The 20,213-nt window shown below is 42.0% G+C and overlaps 3 protein-coding genes across 4 annotated transcripts; 1 reads left to right on the top strand and 2 right to left on the bottom strand.

Moving 5' to 3' along the window:
* Positions 1-739: 739 nt before the first annotated feature.
* LOC138628943 (protein Smaug homolog 2) lies at positions 740-9,589 on the bottom strand. 2 transcript variants are annotated; one of them, XM_069712347.1, is made up of 12 exons: positions 8,610-9,589; positions 7,984-8,454; positions 7,581-7,823; positions 7,342-7,451; positions 6,939-7,025; positions 6,278-6,554; positions 5,945-6,030; positions 5,611-5,726; positions 5,148-5,340; positions 4,524-4,650; positions 2,695-2,778; positions 740-1,310 (listed from the first exon to the last, which is right to left on the bottom strand). In XM_069712347.1, the coding sequence occupies exons 1-12, from the start codon at positions 8,803-8,805 to the stop codon at positions 1,282-1,284; spliced, it is 2,019 nt and encodes a 672-aa protein (XP_069568448.1). In that variant the 5' UTR covers positions 8,806-9,589; the 3' UTR covers positions 740-1,281. The 2 variants fall into 2 exon arrangements, with proteins under 2 accessions (XP_069568448.1, XP_069568449.1); XM_069712348.1 differs by having other exon boundaries at positions 8,020-8,454; positions 8,610-9,587.
* A 649-nt stretch (positions 9,590-10,238) lies between these two features.
* gmfg (glia maturation factor, gamma) lies at positions 10,239-13,898 on the top strand. Its single transcript, XM_069712414.1, has 8 exons — positions 10,239-10,285; positions 11,997-12,235; positions 12,667-12,763; positions 12,879-12,928; positions 13,018-13,069; positions 13,193-13,273; positions 13,470-13,543; positions 13,727-13,898. The coding sequence occupies exons 2-8, from the start codon at positions 12,233-12,235 to the stop codon at positions 13,796-13,798; spliced, it is 429 nt and encodes a 142-aa protein (XP_069568515.1). The 5' UTR covers positions 10,239-10,285; positions 11,997-12,232; the 3' UTR covers positions 13,799-13,898.
* A 190-nt stretch (positions 13,899-14,088) lies between these two features.
* Positions 14,089-19,459, bottom strand: paf1 (PAF1 homolog, Paf1/RNA polymerase II complex component). The gene is made up of 14 exons (XM_069712401.1): positions 19,218-19,459; positions 18,116-18,148; positions 17,895-17,987; positions 17,679-17,800; positions 17,506-17,572; positions 17,313-17,414; positions 17,094-17,199; positions 16,766-16,834; positions 16,413-16,516; positions 16,198-16,314; positions 15,923-16,051; positions 15,613-15,718; positions 15,040-15,118; positions 14,089-14,908 (listed from the first exon to the last, which is right to left on the bottom strand). Exons 1-14 carry the CDS (start codon positions 19,262-19,264, stop codon positions 14,424-14,426), a joined length of 1,659 nt encoding a protein of 552 aa, XP_069568502.1. The 5' UTR covers positions 19,265-19,459; the 3' UTR covers positions 14,089-14,423.
* Positions 19,460-20,213: the final 754 nt, after the last annotated feature.

The following is a 20,213-nucleotide window of genomic DNA, read 5'->3' as shown; positions in this document are numbered from 1 at the left end:
GGCCAGAGGGCTGAGATGGGTTTCATTTAGTTTTCTGAGCCGGCATTAGAGTGTAAATTGAAAACACTCTGCCCTCCTCGCTTTTATCAATTCTATATCAAATCAGCTCTAGCACAGTACAAACCCCACCCAGCCCTTTCTCACCCCTTTGGGGATTCCTCGGCACAAAATGAGATTCATCATCATTTACGTAGTCGGGCATAAAATAACAGAGACAAATTGCAGCTGGCATCAATTCTTCAAAACCACTGTTCTTTTTTTTTTTTTTTTAGAAAACAAAACTTATACCATTCTGTTGCATTTCACTACAAATATCTCTCAAATCACACAACCCTTCTCTTTGGCTTTGTATAAGTTTAGAGGAGGACAGTCACTTCTACTTTGACTATGCGTTCAAGGGAGGGATGGGGGGGGGGGGGCAAGACATAAGGTATGTCTACGGTTGAATTGTACATTTTTCCTCAACTCTTTTTGTCCTTTCCTTTTCCCACAAAAACATGTTCTGCGGAGAGGACGAAAATGAACGGAGGAAAGCCGTTTCGACCAACACAGGCCCTGACCAGCACCAGAAATGGCGTCTGTACATCAACACCCGTCTGCGAGTCAAACCTCAGTGAGTGTATCCTTGGGCCAATCACAGTTTAGTGCTTAATGTTAAAGATCATTCAATAAAAGTGCCTTACTTCTGGCTGGGACTTTTTCTGAATCTCCACACTAAGCGGTGCGGTGTGTGTGTGTGTGTGTGTGTGTGTGTGTGTGTGTGTGTGTGTGTGTGTGTGTGTGTGTGTGTGTGTGTGTGTGTGTGTGTGTGTGTGTGTGTGTGTGTGTGTGTGTGTGTGTGGGGGGGGAGGGGGGGGCTGTGTCTGTCAGCGTGTTTTGGATAGAGCCTTGTTCCAAGGCAGAAGGAAAAAGAAAAGTAACTCGGGGCAGAACCCCTTTAAGACAGCACCAATCTACTGTTTTTCTCTCCACTTGGTTAACTGAGCCTCTGCACATCATGCCACAGTCCTGCAGGTGACACGGAGCAGTGTGCACAGTTGACCTGTTTTTTTTTTTTTTTTTTTCTATCTCCTGCAATATAATAATCATCTGTATTCCATTTTTAATAAACTTAATTGTATATAATAAAGTACAAAAATATTAGAGAACATATACACAGTTTTTTTGTCATTTTGTAGTGACTGCTTTGCCTGGTTTTCTGAAGCATACGTATATCTTTGTGCTGGGTGACGAGGAACTGAACAGGCTTCAAATGAAGTGTATTTTTCCTTTTTCTTCTTTTCATATTGTAGATGTCCGGTCTGTTCCATCTGAGAAGGAGATTGGAAAGAAGTATGTTTCAGGACATTTGCGATCATAAAAATATACTGCGTGATACACATTTTCATCCTTCACTGTCAGAGAGTTTTCCTTTTCACGGGTAGAAAAAGTTGCTGAGGCCTTTTTATGTGTTATGTGACAGTAAATCTTACACTCATTGCATGATTTCTTTGAATTTTTATGATATTCCAACTATTGCACATTGCATAAGTCATATTTACGAGACACATTTCTGTATGGGCTCCTTCGACAAGTTGGGGAAATACACCTCACTGCAGACGTTTATTACATGGACAGGATATTATTTTTGTTCTTCGGGCTGTCCTTCAGCATATTCAATTTTAAATAAAATAATGGATATTACAACTTAGATTTACATTAATACTGAAAGAAATGTGTGGGAGATGTACCATTTGATTTGTAAGATGTGATCCATTAGACATCCAGAAACTAAGACAGCTTAAATTAATTTTTTTCATATACTTTCAGACTGTACAAACCACAGACTGTATATAAAATAAAAGTGGACGTAGCTTCCGGCTCTGACAAATTAGGCTGATTCGGGAGTGCTTTAAGCTGCGATACCACCGAGGGCCACTAGGGGTCGGCTCCAAAAAGCCTCCGGCTCCATAGACTCCCATTCAACTTCTCTCATCAAATTCTTAGTGAATAAAATGTCTCCAGCAGTTATCTCGGTGTCGTTAGGTAAAGTCGCTCCTTCTTATTAGTTTCCTGGAGGTTCATCTGAAAATAATCCCTCATTCATTAGAAAATAAACTTCAAAAAAACCTGTTTTTGGAGGGCGTGTCTGTTTGATTGACAGGCCTGTGGTGCACTCAGGTTACAGCTATAAGTGGGCGGGACGTAGTATCACCGGGTTTTCCAACAGATCAGTCAGATCCACCGCTCGCTGCGCCCTTATCTCGTCCAAATATGGTCACTTCCTGCTCCAAACCGCTCCGAACTAGCAAGATGGCGACGTCACTGCGGATTGCCGCTGGAAGGCTTTTTTTTTGTGAAATGAGGGCTTTTATTTTCTAACGACTAAAGCAAGTCATGGCATTTGGCTGACCACCGGTCTAACTTTGGTTCGTCAGTCAGTGACAAACATTCATATTTACAGGACTTGCCCCGCTGATTCCGCCCAGCATTAAATATTAAAGTATAAATATCACTAATGGAATGATAGACGTCATCATTTCTATTTGTACAGGAGAAACTGATGTGTGTTGCTTTCTCTGATGAACAGTCTGTTCATTGAATCTCTTATTGCCTTGATGTATGATATTAATAGTGCGATGTTGTGTGTTTGGTAGCCGTGTGAGGTCTGTGAGTCAGAGGCTTGTTTAGTAGCCGGCTGCTGAGGACACTTACCCCCTAAGGCATGCTCTGTCATACTGAGGCACAGTGACTCCAGCGTGGGGTTGATTTCCAGGTCGGCACCTGGAACTTGGCATTCTGAGGACAAAGGCAAAAATACTCTCAGTCCATAGGAGCGTTGCAGAATATTTTATCATTACGACTTTTTTAAACACTTAATTTAAACAGAAACTTTGAATCTTTCTCTGAGCGGATAAGAAGAAGAAGAAGAATGTGACATTTTAAAGAAAAAAAAAAAAGAACAATTTTCATTATCAGGACAAAAGTAGGCTTTATCTGACCTATGTGTGCAAAAGAATAACTATTATTATGTTAATGTGATCTTCAACTAATCCGTTAGCCCGATGAAAATCTAAGAATGAGGTGATAAGATACTAAATGCACTGAATAGTTCTGTTAGCTGAACAAACAAAACATGGCGAATCCTCTGCTAGCAAAGGTTAACCAAAGCGGGAACCCCGCACACACTGCAGAAACTACAGGTGACGGTGGCAAGTGGTTTGTACTGTTGAGCTACAGGTGACGGTGGCAAGTGGTTTGTACTGTTGAGCTCAGTTCAGACCAAAGAGATGCAACGAGTTGAAACTGCTTTAGCATACTGGAGGGAAATGTTGCAGCAGTGTGAACAGACCCGTCCGTGGTGTCACCTGCACCTGCAGCAAAGGGGTCGGTTTTAGAGTTTAAGGCACGATAGTTAGTTATTTCTGCTTATAAGAGTAAAACACTGACTTTAAACAACAGAGCTGCTCCAGAAAAAGATTAGAGAAATTTACAAAACAGGGGAAATCTCCCGTCTCAAGTTCACGGCATAAATTACCCCTGGACGACTTACGCTCTTTATGTACGCATGTTCTAATTCCTTATTTTACTACAAAGTGTTCGAGTAAACCTAGAAAATGACAACACAACACAGCAAAGCACTCTGTGAACACACTCCACAGTTCACAGGCTGCAGCCACCTTCAGTGGATTAGGAAACACGACCTACGGACTTTTGAAGGTCTTGACACCTTTTAAAATGAAAAATGTAGAATATTTATGCAATTGATCCTTTAAAAATGAAATACATTTCTTATGTCCAGTCTTCTGTTATGGGCGATGGTCTATTAAAACACTATTATTCACTTTTTGGGGTTTCATATAAAATTCCTAGCCCAACAGAACTAAGCAGCTGCAGCTTGTACCTGTAGATATGAAATCTGGAACTCAGCTAAGTTCATATATCTGTATAATTAGAAACTGTTGGCTCACACAGAACGCGCTGTTATGGAAATGTCCTGTGTTGACTCTGTTTCAACAGGATGAGAGCCATTACAGGTAAATTTGCTCGTGTGTGTCATCTGGTGCACGAGACGAGGCCAGCGAAAGGTTATGTATATTGTACAAGGCGACAGATTGTTTACTGCAACATGCTGCTTCGCTGTCTTGTTATTTTGTTCTTGGCACAGAGGGAGAGCCACTCTTTATTCTGGCATCTGACCAATTCATAGACATTTGTTTTGGTTTGTTTTTTGTTTTTTTAGCAGAATTTGTGCAGCTCACTGACAGTCAAATTCCCCAGTTCCAAGTCATCTCTATTCTATTAACCATTTCCAGTTTAGTCGAAAAGGAGTTTGTTTTACTCACAAAATGAAGGTAATACTAGATAATCAACACGTTGGTACGCTAAACGTAGTAACATGTAAACAACATACTGAGGGAGGGAAGTCCGGCAAATGACTATGGCAAATGAAGACGTAAACACGGACCAGGATGACCTGTGTGCGGGTCAGTGCATATATTATTGTCGAAGAAAAGTAAAGGAGGGTTGACCCCGTGTGATACCTTGCTGCTGGAACATGAGCATGGTTTGTGGGGAAGTGTGGACAGGGAGTGAGTGGGTCCGCTGCACGGAGCTGCGACTCTGACTTGGCATGCTGTTACTGCCCCCGGGGTTGGCAAACCACAGGTTCTATAGAGGAAAGAAACAAGTTCTTATTACAAAAACAAACAACTATCAAGAGAGAATGACACGGTTTGTTTTCTCTTTTAGCTCGGTCATTACATAAATAGTCTCAAATCATATAAATCGATGATGCACCCTTGTACTGCCAGGCGTAAACTCATTAAACTCCTGTTTTGTTCTTCATGAGTCAATGACTTCAGGACAAAGCGATTGGAGAAATCAAAGGAAACCACAGAGGAATAAACACTCGTGCTGAAAAGTCTCAGGCAGACAAAAATAAGTTTTAGGTATTAATTGTGCTAAGAAACCGTGTCCAAGTTGTAAGACAGAAACACTTCCATCCACTTTTGAAGAAAAAAAAAGTAATCATGAAGAAAAATAATCAACAAATGGTTTAACATGAGACTTTTTCCATCCATGATCCATTTAGTTTAGAATTTAAATCCAGCTGTACATGTCACAAACTGATGTTAAAGTACCCATCCGTTGACAGGAATACTGACTTGTCTGCCCTGGCCTGCCAACGCAGGACTGGTTAGTGTGTGGCGTGGAGACGCTCCCCCGATCCCACCAGGAAGACACATGCGCGTGGCTGGAAGTCCGCGAGGGGTCATCTGGAACGGCCTTTGGCCCCGCCGCCCTACACCTCCACTCACAGAGCCTGCTGTGGGGAGGGAGTTGGAGCCATAGGTCCAGCTGGAGTAGCAAAACAAACAAACAACAACAAAAAAAGGCAAAGGACAACCGAAATCAATGAGAGTTAAGAGAACTCAATGTTCAACTTCTGAAGCTATTTCACAAGTAATGAGAGTACTGACTTTAATGAGAAAGAGAAAAAGGTAAGAGAGAGAGAGAGAGAATCACAGCAACAGTTAGATAGAACAAAGAGCCTGTTACATTCAGCTGCTGTGACATCCTCCCTGCTACGGAGGGAGATCAAAGGTAAAAGCGGTCGGGCACTCTCACCCTTTCTGTCGGTAAACAGGCATGTCCAGCATAGCTTTCCGAGGGAACAGGCGGAGCAGTTTGAGGACCTGCTGCTTCCACGAGACCAGCCTCTTCTTGTGGGTTTCTGTGAAAGCCTGATACACAGCAGAAGAATAAAAGGCATCAGCTCTTTAAAGCGCGTTAGCATAGTTTCTGGAGATGCTTCGGGGATTCGCAATGTTTAAAACAAGAGGCAGGTTTTATGTTTTAAGTATAGATGTTTACACCGTCATATTTAAGGCATTGCCATCTACAACACTGCGTGAATGAATGCACCGTAATGAGTTATATATTTCAACTTGCAGCTTCTCACCTCGTGCGTCAGACACTTCTCAATGAGCTGAAGGTAACAGCTGATATTTTCCTCGTCGGGCCTTGACACCAGCAGCTGGGTACAAACTGAAACAAAAGAGCCACGGTTTATATATTCATGTCCACTAAGTACATTTCAGTGTAAAAGGACATCTGCAGGTCTGTGGTAAAAAAAATAAAATAAAAGGGGTAGGTGAGAATGGATCATTTGGGATTCATGTTGAATACTGACCTGGACATAAAATAGATTTTATTGCAGTATTTCTGCATGCTGTTGACTGTTAACAGCGCTTCCTAGAAGTATCCAATCAGTGTCGATCCATCATATTCTTACCTTTACCCATGACACGGGTGAACTGTCCAGCAATGTCGCCGTCTGAGATGGGTGTGACAGAGGAGTCTCCGTCGCAGGGAGGTGGGTTGTGGGGTTGGAAGCCCTCTGAGTCCGGCTCTTTATCTGCTCCTGTTTTTGTGGCGTCTGAAGGGGAGGTGGTGACGTTGTCCGAGGCAGGCTGCGCTGCACTGGGGGGACTGTAGGCCTTGATGGGTGTGATGATGATCTGCTGCAGCTCCTGGAGGGCGTTACGCAAGTTTCCTCCTTCCAAAATATCCTGACAAGAGACGGCAACATCGGTGTCACATGCTGTGTAAGCTATTCAGAAAAGCACACATTTGAGTTTCAGGGCGATGTTATGAATACAGAGGAGGATTTTCCAAGCTGCAAATCTGGATTTAAGCTTTAGCAGAACAAACATTTTCTCTTCTGAAAGGTCTTGGAGGAAAACACAGAATCCCCTACCAGCCCTGCTCTATGTCTGTTTCTATGCCAACAGGAATGGGAATTTCCCGATGGAGCCAAGTCAAGTGTCACATGATCATTGCCGAGTACATACTCGAGTGCATTTTTGATCAGCACAGGTGAAAATTCATCAACTCAAAACACGGTTTCCTCTTCATTTTTTTTTAGCACATGATCATCATCCCATCTGAATTACCTTTTCTAAAGACTTGAGAACACACTGCCTCTCTCGCAGTTTCTGGATGCTCAGGGCAATCTTATGCCTTGCTCCTTTAGTGACGTTCTGAGAAGGAAAGGCAGAAAATAACAAGAGGGCATGAGAAGCAGTAGTCAGTTATTGTGAGAACAATGGGCAATTTGTACAGTTTCTAAATAACAAACCTAATCACCATCAGTTACATTAAAGCCAAGGGGCAGAGGTAAAATCACACCATTTGTATATGTGATTGGCTCAATATAACTGTAGGGTGCGTTGTTTAATTTCATGCCTCATTGAGAGTTGATATATCGTCAGGTTTGAGGACGGTAATGTTCCTGATTGATACCGAGTGTAGAAAAATCAAAGGCTGCCCCCACTGTGAATGTAAAATGGTAGAAACCTGTGACTCCAGGTGCTGCTCTGTAAGAATCATCATCTCCTCGTAGGTCATCTGGGAGAAAAGCGATGCGTATTTATGAAGGCGCAGACTCTTCAGCCACGCCGGAACATCTAGAACAGTCAAACAACAGTTGTGTTATATTTTAGCTTCCATCATCACAGCTGTTGGCTGCGCACAGCTTTTGCGGGAGCCAAAATGCTGGAAGTGCCCTCGGCTAAGTTAAGGTAATGAACTCGGACCTTTCATGCCGCTGCCATCCTCCTGAAAGGTGTTGCGAGCGGAGCCCTGCTCTTCTGTCTGCTCACTGCCCGATGAGGCTACACTGCTCTGAGGTGAAAGCGGCGCGTGATCTGATGGAATGAAGTTCCCTCTGCCCCCTATGTCATCCTGGCTTAGCCATTCAGAGCCACAAGCCTGGGGACTGGAAGGAATAATTGACATGGACTTCTTCAGAGGACTCGGCTGCATCTGTCCACCCAAACCTGACAAGAGAAACAAACCATACATGAGCGGCAACAGGAAACAAGTGCACTCGGAGAGAAAGAAAAGTTGACAAAATTAAGAATGCCAACAAAATGCACACAGTTTCCTCTTCAAGTTTTGTCCCCAGTAAACAGAACAGAAGCAAATGAGAAACATTACCTGCATTATTGCTGTTAATAGGTGAGGACATCCCACCTGTGAAAGGCATGTGTCCGTTCTGGCCTGCTGGAGACGTGCTGGATGAGGGGGACTTTTCGTGCCAAGCCAGGCCGGGGTCCAGAGCCTCAGCAGAGCTGGGCCATTCATCCGAGCCCTGGCGTGGGTGGTACGGGCTGGTCGGAGCCCGGGGTGCATAGCCACTGGAAAGGTGCTCCTCCAGGTGGTTTAGCCACATGGCCAGAGAAGTGCGGTCATCCAGTGTGGTGGCAGGGTGGATGAGTGCGTAGGACAGCAGCTGCCTGCTTTCTTCTACGAACAGGCTACTCTCAATAGTGTGACTCAACACCTTCTGCAGTAGCTTCATGTACTCACATTTGGCCTCGCTATTGCGCGGCTGCAGCAGAGGCAGATGGGACAATAGCAAGGACACCACTTTCTCTTTTGGCTCCTGATGCCACTGGCTGACAATTGCTAATGACAAAGGAGAAAGAGAGAAATTTACCAGTGATTAAAAACCATTTTTTAAATACATATTATATAGCCTGCTTCAGTTTTAGAAACAGAACGAACAGTTCCACAATAAAAAATATTTAATAATATATAATGACACTAAAACTCCCAGGTACCTGCATTGTTGGCCTCAGCTTCAAGGATGTGGATCTCGGTGCAATCTGCCAGCCAGTGTTCAAGGCAAATGTGAAGGAAGCGGGCCTGGGTGCGGGACACCCTCTTCAGGAGGGACAACAGTGCCACCGTCTGTTCACACTCATTCCAGCCTTTGAACCAGTCTGTGAGGATGCCTACCTGGTCTCGGAACATCATGGCGCGTCTCCTCGGTTAGGAGAACAGGAATGTGTGGATGGAGAAGGGGCTACTGGGAAGGCTGCTCTGTCAGACACAGACAGGATGAGTCCAGCCCCGCACAGCGGGGTTGTATTTTCAACAGTCCTGGGATCCCCTCAGACTGGACCGAGGGGCCCTCACATGGTTCATGTGCAGGAGGAACTGCAGACAGGGATGCCGTCGGGATTTTGGGGAAAATGTCTTGAGGCTGAAAGTGTGTCAACTGAAGTAGGTAATGCCCCAATGAGGAAAAGATGTGGGTTGTTGTTTTTTCACTCTGGCATGGTCAGGATCACATCATCTGTACCCTATTAAATCAACAAACATACACAGTGGAAATTCTTAGATGACAATTCATACAATGTCCATTACAATTGTAAAATATAAAATATTATTCAGACCAATATTTTATTCGGTATAAATTCATTCCAATTTTGTTTAGCTTCTCTTTTACTTCTTTCACCAAGAGCCAAATCACATGTGAAAATGTGAAGCTGATTGTTTAGGCAATTCAAGTCTATCCATCTATGCCATTGACTAAATACTAGAATCTGTTCTTCCTGTGATCTGAAGAAAGTTTTGTTCATATTTTTTGGACATAAGTTGTCCGCCCCAAAGTTGTAACCGAAGGAGTCGTGATTTTCTTAGACGAAGAACGAAGATGTACAATCAACCTCGGGGGAGTTCAAAAACTGAGCAGACAGCGGGATGTTTATAACGACGGCGCATTAATAATATATTTATAAAATATGGAAGGCCCGATAATAAAATGCACAGAACGGCACCGATATGAAATTGAACATCAAACTGGAGCTCGCAAATTGTTCCGTCGTTTTAAAATCAAGACTCTACATTCGTAATTCATCTTAAAGGTTCAAAACAAAATGAAATATATATATATTTAGTAATTTATATAAACAATGTAATCCAAGCGTGTTATTTGAGTTGTGCTTTTTTTTTTTTTTTTACTGATCACTTTATAAAGATTTGTGCCAATCATCATCGTCTTGGTCAGCAACGATGAAGGAGCAAGTCACTCACAAAAAAAAAAAAAAAAAAGGTGTGCCGGTCTTTTCTCAAAGCACATCCAAGCTCGGAGCAACGACGTGTACCGACTCAAAGCGGACCTGCTGTTTACGGAACAAGGGGGTCATCGGCGCCCTGTTAAGTCACGACAGATCACCGTCGCGCAAAGTTGATGATCCGCTTACTAAAAAAAAAGGGGAAAAAAAAAGCGGCCCAAGACAAGAGCACCTGTAACCACAACATGTGTAGTGTTTGTGCCATCAGCTCCGGTGGAGGGAGGCTGTTATTATCCCTTTAAAGCTGTATTAAAGCGAAGAAGGAGGAGGAGGAAGAGGAGGAGGAGGAGGAGGAGGAGGGTGGGGAGGACATTAACAGCCGGTTAGCTGAAGTTAGCTGGGTCGGCCTCGGCTGCGATGGAGGGACCCGGGACTCGGTATTGTTTTCCGGTGACGCTGTTGCTGCCCTGTTTCTCCCGTTAGCGGTGAACACGTTATAAAAATAATAAATAAAAACAACACACACACACACACACAGTCATTTTAACCGACGACAGGTCGGGAGACAGAACAACAACAACAAAATAAAGTTACACGAGCGGTGGTTAACAAGAGATTAAGACTCGAATCGGTTTGGTTGTTTACCTTTTTTTTTTGTTTTTGTTTTTTTGTGTGTGTCGGTTGTCACTCGGTTTAGCGAGTTGAGGCTAAACGTGCTAACGCATAGCTTAGCTCGACGGTGGCGAGCTACGTGTTAGCGCTAGCTCCTCGGCTAGCAGGCTTCGCTAATAAGATGCGGTAACGTTAGCTTAGCTGAAAGAAGCGCAGATTTCAGTCCCGCACGTGGTATTCCTTAAAGATATTCCTCCGCAGCGGCAAGCCTCTGCGGTTTCAAGCATACCGTGTTAAAGAATGTATGTACAAAAAAAAAAAACACAAAAAAAAAATGTTATAAGCGATACAGAAAATAAGGAGTGTACGCCTGGAGAAATCTACTCCGGTTTTGAGTTGACGTAAAGACGTCGTTTCGACGTGCGACGTCATCACGTACGTCCGAGCGTGTCGTTCCGCCCACAGGGCTCGTAAATCGAAAGGGCTCTTGATAGTTTTTTTTGTGCATTATGGGCATTATTAACCACTTTGGGGGGAAAAATAAATAAATAAATAAATAAGAGGACATGTATCTTAAAGTTATGTGGAAGCAATATGCAACATTAACAAAAAGATTCAGTATAGACTGAAACAGGGGCTGCAACTCGTGATTTCTTTCATTATAGAATGATAAATTATTCTTTTTTTTTTCTTAATAAATTCGATTTGTCAATAAAATATATATTTATATATATAAAAAAAATCTCATGTCACAAAAGCCTAAAGGGATTAACAAAATGCCTGTTTACGTCTGTTCGACAGCAATAAACCTAAATGAAAACAACAGAAAGCAGCAAAGCACCTGCTGTGACATTACTGATTTGGCGTGCGGCAAGAGCTGCTGCAGCTTCTACCAGTAGAGAGCAGTGTAGCAGCAAATGTCTTCCTCATAAGATACCAAATAAATTCATCAGCAAAAGAAAACTGTTCTCAGTTACAGATTGTTCTCTGAATTACAGTCATGCATTGAGTGTGAATGAAGTGGAGACAAGTTTAAAAGTTTAGTTTGAGGCATGTTGGGAAGTGTCCCAAATCACAACACAGAACAAGTGCAAGGTGCCTCAACAGAAACTGAAAAAAAAAGATACATTACAATCTGATCTAATACAGTTTGACGTCATATAACACAATGCAACTATAAGACATTTTCCTTTTAGGTATATTTATTAAATATATAAAATCATGGATGCAGGAATTTTGATTTTACAAATGTTATTTCATTTTTGTACTGTTAGTTTAAAGGATTTCAAATGATCTTTTTCTGCATCTGTAAGTGTCTCTGTGAGGTCCACGCCCATATGGTCATGGGAAAATGAAATCCACCGATACAGCGATAGTGACAAAGCCACACAATAGTGAAACTGATTGTCTTCAGCTTCAAACATTATGAATTTATTCTTGAAAAAAAAATCAAATTATTATTGAATTTTATTCTTTATAATTGCACCACTTCCGTCTCTCTCTGTCATACTGAAATGTGTGTTTTCTCCTTCATAGACTCTCAAAGACTGTCTTGATTGTTTCACATGCCACACAGCTGAGCCTTCACGCTGGTGTCATCTTGTGTTGGTGAAAAGAGGAAGCGGCACAAATACATGCACTCGCAGCGTGTCTGCCCTCCACTTCCCATCTGAAGGAAGATATCTTGACAGTTAGCTGTCAGTCGCTCGCAGACCGTTTCAGCAAGGCCGCGTCACCCCGAGGACACAAAGGCAGAGAAGGATCCTTTGAGAATGGTAAGTGAAAATGGCGCAACTCCTTGAAACATTTTGCATTTCGGCTGAAATGTACTGGGTTTTTGATGAACTGCCATTTGTGCATTTACTTATTTTACTTAACCGTTGCGACACCAGTCGACCGTCGCCATTGCTCTTTCGCACAGGAAACTACATTCTTGCACATTGCTGCAAAACATTTCCTGCTCTCAATATGTCAGAGAATTGTTGTGAATGTTTAATGCCTCCGTGCGGAGTGGATATAGACCTCAACATCTGAACAGATCAAGCAGAAGTCTCCTACCCACTTTCTTTTTTTTTTCTATTTCTGGCCTGTAGACCAATACGCTTAATTCTGTCAGACACAAAGGAGCAAATGGGAGATATTTTAACACTTCTCAGGTTGACACAGTTTCACTAATAACTTTTTACACCATATTTTTCTTTTGCAGTCGAGCTCTCTGGTTGTGTGTGAAGTGGATGAAAGTCTGAAAGAGAAACTGACAAAGTTCAGGTTTCGAAAAGAGACCACCAATGCTGCCATGCTGAGTAAGTATGATGGACGTTATAACTACCAGCACATCACTCTGACACATCTGGAACTTGATCAACACAAATTAAAATAACAGAATTAAAAGTCAAAATAATCTTTCTTATTTCTCAGTTAAAATAAACATGGAGAAACAACTTGTAATCCTCGAGGAGGAATATGAGGCAAGTCAGATTTGTTATTTAATTTAATTTGTTTTTTGGCTGGCTCCCTGCATTAATAGTCACTGACAATCTACTTTATCTTCTTTCAGGACATCTCACTGGATGCGTTGAGAGAAGAACTTCCTGAAAGACAGCCCAGATATCCTTAAATAAATGTCTCAAAGAAAGTAGACATACAAATCCACTGATGCAATGAAAGAAAAGAGGCAATGAGAAAATCTGTGTTTTAACTCAAACTAAATGTTCCTTGACAGCAGCGTACATTTATTGTCTACAGCTACAAGTATGTCCACGCTGATGGCAGGGTGTCTTACCCTCTGTGTTTCATATTCTCCAGTCCGATGGGTGAGCACACTGACAGTATCCTAAATCAAAAGTCCAGATTAAACTGTTAACTTAAACTTAAATGCTAAAGCAACCGATATCTCCTTGTCTAAAATCCACATTTAAAAATGTATTGTAGTGATGAAAGTGGCTTTTATTATATTCCCGGAGTCAAATTTCAGAATCCACAGAATAAATATGAATATCATTTTAACAGGGTGCAAGCCGGAGCAGCAGATGATGTATGCAGGCAGCAAGAATCGACTGGTGCAAGCGGCAGAGCTCACAAAGGTAACTGTCACGTCATTATGCCCTTTAGTTTATCGGATAGTGATGTTGAAGAATTACATAAAATAAGCATTTAATGTAATAAAAAAGACATCCTTTCGAACATTTACCTTTTGTTATAAGTTTATTGCTTGCTAAACTATATTGAGTATTGACGAGTCAGCTTTTATGTCTTTTTTCTGCGAGGTCTTTGAGACGAGAAATGCTGATGACTTGACGGAAGAATGGCTGAAGAACCAGCTGGCGTTTTTTCGCTGAATATGCATCTCCTGTATCTCCAATATTCTCAGCCTTTGTGAAACACGACTATCAGTTTAATTTCTAAATGTTGTTTGTTATTAATAAATGATTAACTGTATGTGGTTGAGTTTTGTCAATTCTACATTGAAATCAGTCCTTTAAGACATGAACAGTGACCTGGTTTTGTGAAGTGAGCGTCAACTAAGCAAATCAAACATTTTAAAATAATGAACTCGTCAGACTAAATTTAACGAGCCGATATATTTATGAAATTACTCTGCAAAAGAGACAAAAACTTTTGACCAGAGTTAAAAAAGAAAAAAAGTCCTGTAATTTATTTCAAAATTTGTATCACAATGCCAAGTCAAAAGCAGAGAGAACAAAAACATTTTTTTTTTTTATACATGATTCTGTACTGAATATCTAACAGACACAACATTGTGAGTGTGTACAAGCAGTTAACTGGCACGCGAGTTAAATCTACAAATTAAAACGGGATTCAATAGAAGCTTCAGGCCAAATGCAAGGAGCGTCACCTCGCCCATGTTTCAGCCTCGGACTAAGTAAAATAACGAGGCTCAATGACAGGCTAACGGTGCCGTGTTTGGAGCTGAACATGCACACGAGACGGGTGGCTCGGATCTCATTCACTGTCACTGGCTTCGCTGGAATCCGAGCCTCTATCGCTCCCACTTCCACTCTGAGCGTGAGTCTCTGAGCGGTCGCTGCTGCGGTCGCTGTGTGCCGGCGAGGCGCTGCGACTCCTGCTGCCTCGTCTGTTCCCTCCCTCCTCCTCCTCGCTCTCGCTGCCCTCCTCCCCGCTGCTCCTGGCCGAGGTCTTGGGCTCGTTGTCGTCACTGTCATCGTCGCTGCCAAAGATCTCCTCCTCGTCTCGCATCTCTCTGGTCCTCTCCTCCCCGCTCTCGCTGCCGCTACCGCTGGCGCTCGACTTCCTCCTCCTCTTCCCTCTGTCCTTGTCCTCCTTGTCCTCCTTGTCCTCTTTGTCCTCCTTGTCCTCCTTGTCCTCCTCGTCCTCTTCGCCCCGTTGTTCCTGGCCTTCGTCTTCCCTCTCAGATTCACTGCCCGAGTTCTCTGCCTCACTGCCGCTGCCCTTGTCTTTATCATCGCCTGAAGTGAACAACACATGCAACACTTAGAGCACATGTTGAATGATGTGAAGATGTGCCCGAGCTTTACCAAAGTGTAGCAGGCAGCCGTGTCACTGCATGTTAAAAGGTAGAGGATAAACGAAAACTGACCAGAGTCCTGCATGTCTTTGTCCATGTCCTCCTCCTCATCCTCTGGCTCATGGTTCTCCAGCTGAGCTTTACGTGCCTCCTGAGAGTCACAATGAAGGGAATCATCAGTCTTTAATACACGACAGTACTAGTCATTGGTTTTATGTTGTTGATTCACATTAATAAATATGTAGCAGAGCACTGACCACACGTCAGTTTTTAAATACTCATAATATTCAAAAGACAGTTTCCATATCAGTACTTTAGTTGTATTGCACCGGCTTTGTTCAGCAAAATCAAGTGTCAGAAAAAAACACGAGTTTGATTAATATCAACAATCAAATTTGATCATAAATACTGCATCTTTCCTAAACCTCTCCTTCTTTTGTAATTAATGATATTTTGTAATGGTAAATAGTTAAAAAAAAAAAAAAAAAATCACACACACAGAACAGTTGGGGGTTAGGTGCCTTGCTCTATGGCACCTAATTGTTTTTTTTGTTGCTGATTTTGAAGAAGCGACCCTTCGGCACCACACTCTGCTTCTTAACAACAAAGTATGCAGAAACATGAAGAACAAAGAAGTCCACCCACCTGGGCCTCCAGCTCCTTCTCATTCATGTCTCTGTGCTTACACACCAGCACAGCGTTGGTGGTGGACTGGGCTCCAGCCTTGGCTCTTCTCTTACTCAAGCGCACCCTACAGGTCGAAGGAAAAGCTGTTAAAGGACTCATTCAAAGAGTTTCTCATGAGGCCCCATTCATCATAGAGGCTCAGTACTCATCTTCTTGTTTGTACAACACCAAACCGAAACAAACAACGCCTACAATGCCTAATCTGAACATGGCAAATATTCCCATCCAGGTGCACAACAACCAAATCTTTTCCCAGGCGAGTGGTTACCTCGTCTCCAACTCATTGTAGTAAACACCATCTCCATCTCTGAAGATAAAGAAGTAGTTCTCTTCATAACCCTTGCTGGCTTTGTTCTTGACGTTCCAGTTGTACTCCCGAGCAATCTTGTAATCGTACCTGAAAAAAGCAGAAAAATTAAATACATTTGTACTTTAAGTATATAGTGTTGATTTTAGTGATAATTCTGAAGCTGAGAAAACAAACAAACAAACAAAGGAACATTCAGCAAGTCCAGCAGCTGTTTGCTTGATATTTGTACTTACAGATCCTCTGGCATGTAATCAATGCCGTCGTCGCAGTCTCTCTTGCGCTTACGGAGAGTCTCTTCATGAGGCAGGAAGTAGGCCACAAACTGATTTCCTTCCTCATCCATCATACCTCTATATTACACAGACAAGGAGTTCATGTTAATGCTAAAAGAAAGCAAAAAGAAATACTGCTCCAAGACTCATCCAAAGAGGACATCTTCTGTAAATACCGGATCATGGCCTGAGACATCATATCCACTCCTGCTGGTCCTGATATGTCTTTAGGTGCAGGATCAGAGTCAAAGATGACTTGAGCACACGGGTTGATCCACATCTGAGGAAACGAGAAAGTGTACAAAATATCAATATAGAAATACATAAAGAGCAAGTTTGTCAGTCTGAGGTAACAAGAGTAAAGACAGATTGTCTCTTTACTGTTGTGTGTACATTTTATCGTAAAGTGTTTCTTCTTCTTTCCCCTCCTTGTGCCATTGTGCCTATGGCGTGTGATTTTAAATCGACTCCAAAAGTTAAACAAACAAAAAAAAAAGAGTAAAATAATTTTGTGAAGTAGTTAGCTCACCTTGAAGTCAGGGAACGCAGGTAGGACCTCCACAGGAGTAACTCTGGGTTTACTGTAGTGCTGTGCAATCTGAAGATAAAAAACAGCATCATCATCATGTTTACAAACCACAGTATTATCTAACCATGCACACAGACTAGGAATTATTTTCCATTTTGGGTTAGCATGCCGATTCACAGATTTTTGGAGAAATGTTCCTGCAACATCCAAAACTAAACACACACATCTATAGAGGTTCCGATACCTACATTCAAACTGCCGTTTGAAATGTATTCAGGATGTTAAACAACAAAGGTTTGAGCAGAATAATAACAACACGCTCGCTCACCGACTTCTGTGCATCCTCGAACGTCTTCTCAATAGCAGAAATCTGACTGTCTCTGTCCTTGTAGATCTCCTCTTCTGTAAACTGCTGTTTGACCGACACTCCAATCCTAAACAAAAAAAAAAAAAAACATATCTAGGTTACAGAAACACCAACATACACGTAATATAAATGCACACATTGGCCGCTCTGCACTCAGGAAAGTTCATTCGTCAAACGTACTTGACTTCCACTTTCTCATTAGAAACGCCGTATCTGTTGAACTCTGTAGAAATGTACTCGGTTTTTCTCATCCACGGGACCACTTTGGCATGCTGCTGCGACCTTTAATGGAAACAAAGAAGAAAGAAAATGTTTCCAAAAGAATTCCACCTGGATCTTTTTAACACAAAAGGTGAATATTTCGTCGCCTTACCTCTTGGAACTGGACGGAGCCTGGATGTCCTCTTCCAACAGTTTCTCATCAGCGGGGTCCAACAGTACTGAAAACATTCAAAGCGTGGCTCAGTCAACACGGACGTTCAATGCATCACCACAGTCTTAAATGATGAATATGACGGAGGCACGAGGCCGCCACCGGAGACTCACTGTTGGGATCTATGCGGTAGGTGTCTGGGTTGATGAGATCGATGGTAACCCCGAGGTCCGGCTCAGTCAGGAGCTCGTGTTTGTGCTGCTTCTCCAGAGAAGTGGCTTTATACTGTACAAACCTGCCACAACAGACAGACAAAATGTCACGCGTCTGTGTTTAGGGGATGGACAGTGAACGGGGAGGCAGCCAGGTGAGTATAATTATACAATTACCTGTGCTGATCAAATGGATACGTGATGAATTTGGGATCAAACGGGATGTCGGGCAAGCTGTTGCAGTACTTCACTCGACAGACAACTCCTGACCTGTCATGGGCACAAACGTGTTGAGCAGGCAGTTTAAACATACCTGACGCTACGAAAGTTCCCAACTGCGGGATTAATAAAGTCGTATCTACGCACATTTCAGATTACTGTAATTTAAATGGGCTCACCTTTCTGGGACAGTTCTGTGAGAGGACGGCCTGCTGGAAGAGGAAAAAAAGCCATTTGTCAGCGAAAAGTCATTAACTTTTAAGTTCCCTGCTCTCTTCCACCTTCTCCGACACCGTGTTTGGAGGGACAGACAGATGTTTAAATGTTGTTATACTGAGCATCAGCGGGGGGAAACGCGTATCTCTACGGCGTACAGGTCACCGAGGAAGTTCACCTTTGTGTTTATTCCTTTTTTTGTGAATAACCTTCATTTACTGGCTGAATTTAATCATAAAATGTAGGCAGCTGTTATTAGAAAACTGTAATTAAAATTAGAAGGAGATTAACTAGAGTGTTTGTTAGATATAGGAAGTTTTATATATAAAAAAATAAATAAATAAACACCATATGCATAAAATCTGAGGTAACAAAAAAAAATAAAGAGTTGTGTGTTTCAAAACAGATCAGAGGGATCTGCGTTTATCAAAGTCGCTGGAACATCCAACCTCAGCACTACTGGGAATGAACATCGGCCTCTCTCAGGTTAAAAAACAAACAAACAAACAAACAAACAGTGCATGCGCCATTTTTTTTAGGTAAACAAATTAAGTAAATAAAAAAAAATGAAAGCATGTGTTGTTACATATATATGCTTCTGTAAGCTACCGTTAATAAAAAAAAAAAAAAATACAGGGACTTTCAGTGTCTAATAAAAGATGCCTATTATAGAATAATAACGTCAATATGCGGGGCTATTTAGAGCAACACCACAATTATTCATCAGTATAATCATCTTTAAAGGCACCAATGAAAAAGTCACTTGTTCCAGATGTGTTTTCCGTCAAACTACTCCTCCCGTTTCAGACGAGCAAACTTTAATTTGCCTCCATTTTACGCGTCTGACAATCATTTGCCGTGACGGTGATATTTACCAAGCAGGTAAGTCAACTTAGCTTGTGTTAGCTGGCTTGCTAAACGCTACCGACGCTTGTTATTCACGACAGAAATGGTCAGCAGCCTGATAAAACGTCAGCAACTCGCAGGTTCTTACACATGAATTTAAAAAAAAAAAAAGGTGATTAATATAAATCGGCGCGTAAAACCGGTAACGTTAAACGGTACCTGTGGCCGTCCTCCCGTTGGGCTTGTGTCTGAATCGTCGGGGCCATGTTGATTAAAAAAAAAAAAAAAAAAAGGCGCACAAATAACAGCGAAGCTGTTTGTTTGCACAGATAGTCAACACAAACACGCCTGATGACGACCGAAACTGCCTCAAACTCCAAATCCCTGTTAAATAATCTAATTCCGATCAGGATAGTTTGTTGTTTTTTTTTCCCACGGACAAACAGATAAAACGACCCGGTAGCGGACCAGCACCTTCCTTTACCCTGATTGGCGGTTTGCACGCAGCTTATTGGCGCCACCTGCCGGACTGGAGTGTGTTGCGCTAATTTCACTGACCGCTGATTTACGGTGAAGCCTGTTTTGACTCTTTTCTAACTGCGACTGTAAATGAAGTGAGTCGCCGTTAAAACGGTGAATATTTTCAACAACATTCAATTATCAAGCACATTCCTGCATTTCATTCCTCACTGTGGAATTATTTTATGGTTACTAACAATGGCGTAAACTTTTATTTCACAATAGGAGAAAACACAGAATTTAAAAGTAAAACCTTGAAATCAGTTATGTGCTTTCCCGGCTGATAAAAAGCTGCTTTTTCACAAACAAACAAAAAATAACTATTGTACAGATACATGAAGATGCTTTCTAACCAAATTAACTGTATATTTTATCGAACTTCTTTTCTAACTTTTAGGAGGAGGAAGCTCCAATGTACTTTCATGAATTTTCTTTCTATCTCTTTCAGTATTGCATGTTATTCCCCTTTTCTCTTTCCCAATCAAGATGCAGCAAACAAGTAGAAGCAGCACATTAAGCAGCTTCCTGCAAGCTGTTGCAGCATTCACACTGCATTTTCTTCAAGAGGTGCATAATCTAGTTCCATTTCTTTAGCATATCAATACAAAACAAAGTTGACATTGTTTGTGTAAATTCCAAAAGGAAACCACCATCAGCTTTTTTTTTTTCCAACAATAAAGCCTTTAATTGGCAGAC

This window comes from Brachyistius frenatus, unplaced genomic scaffold (genome assembly GCF_029030835.1).
Source record: "Brachyistius frenatus isolate BFR_SWC_R1_liver_20210118 unplaced genomic scaffold, ASM2903083v1 Contig_109, whole genome shotgun sequence".
NCBI lineage: Eukaryota > Metazoa > Chordata > Actinopteri > Embiotocidae > Brachyistius > Brachyistius frenatus.
This window is presented reverse-complemented; position numbering and strand designations above follow the sequence as displayed.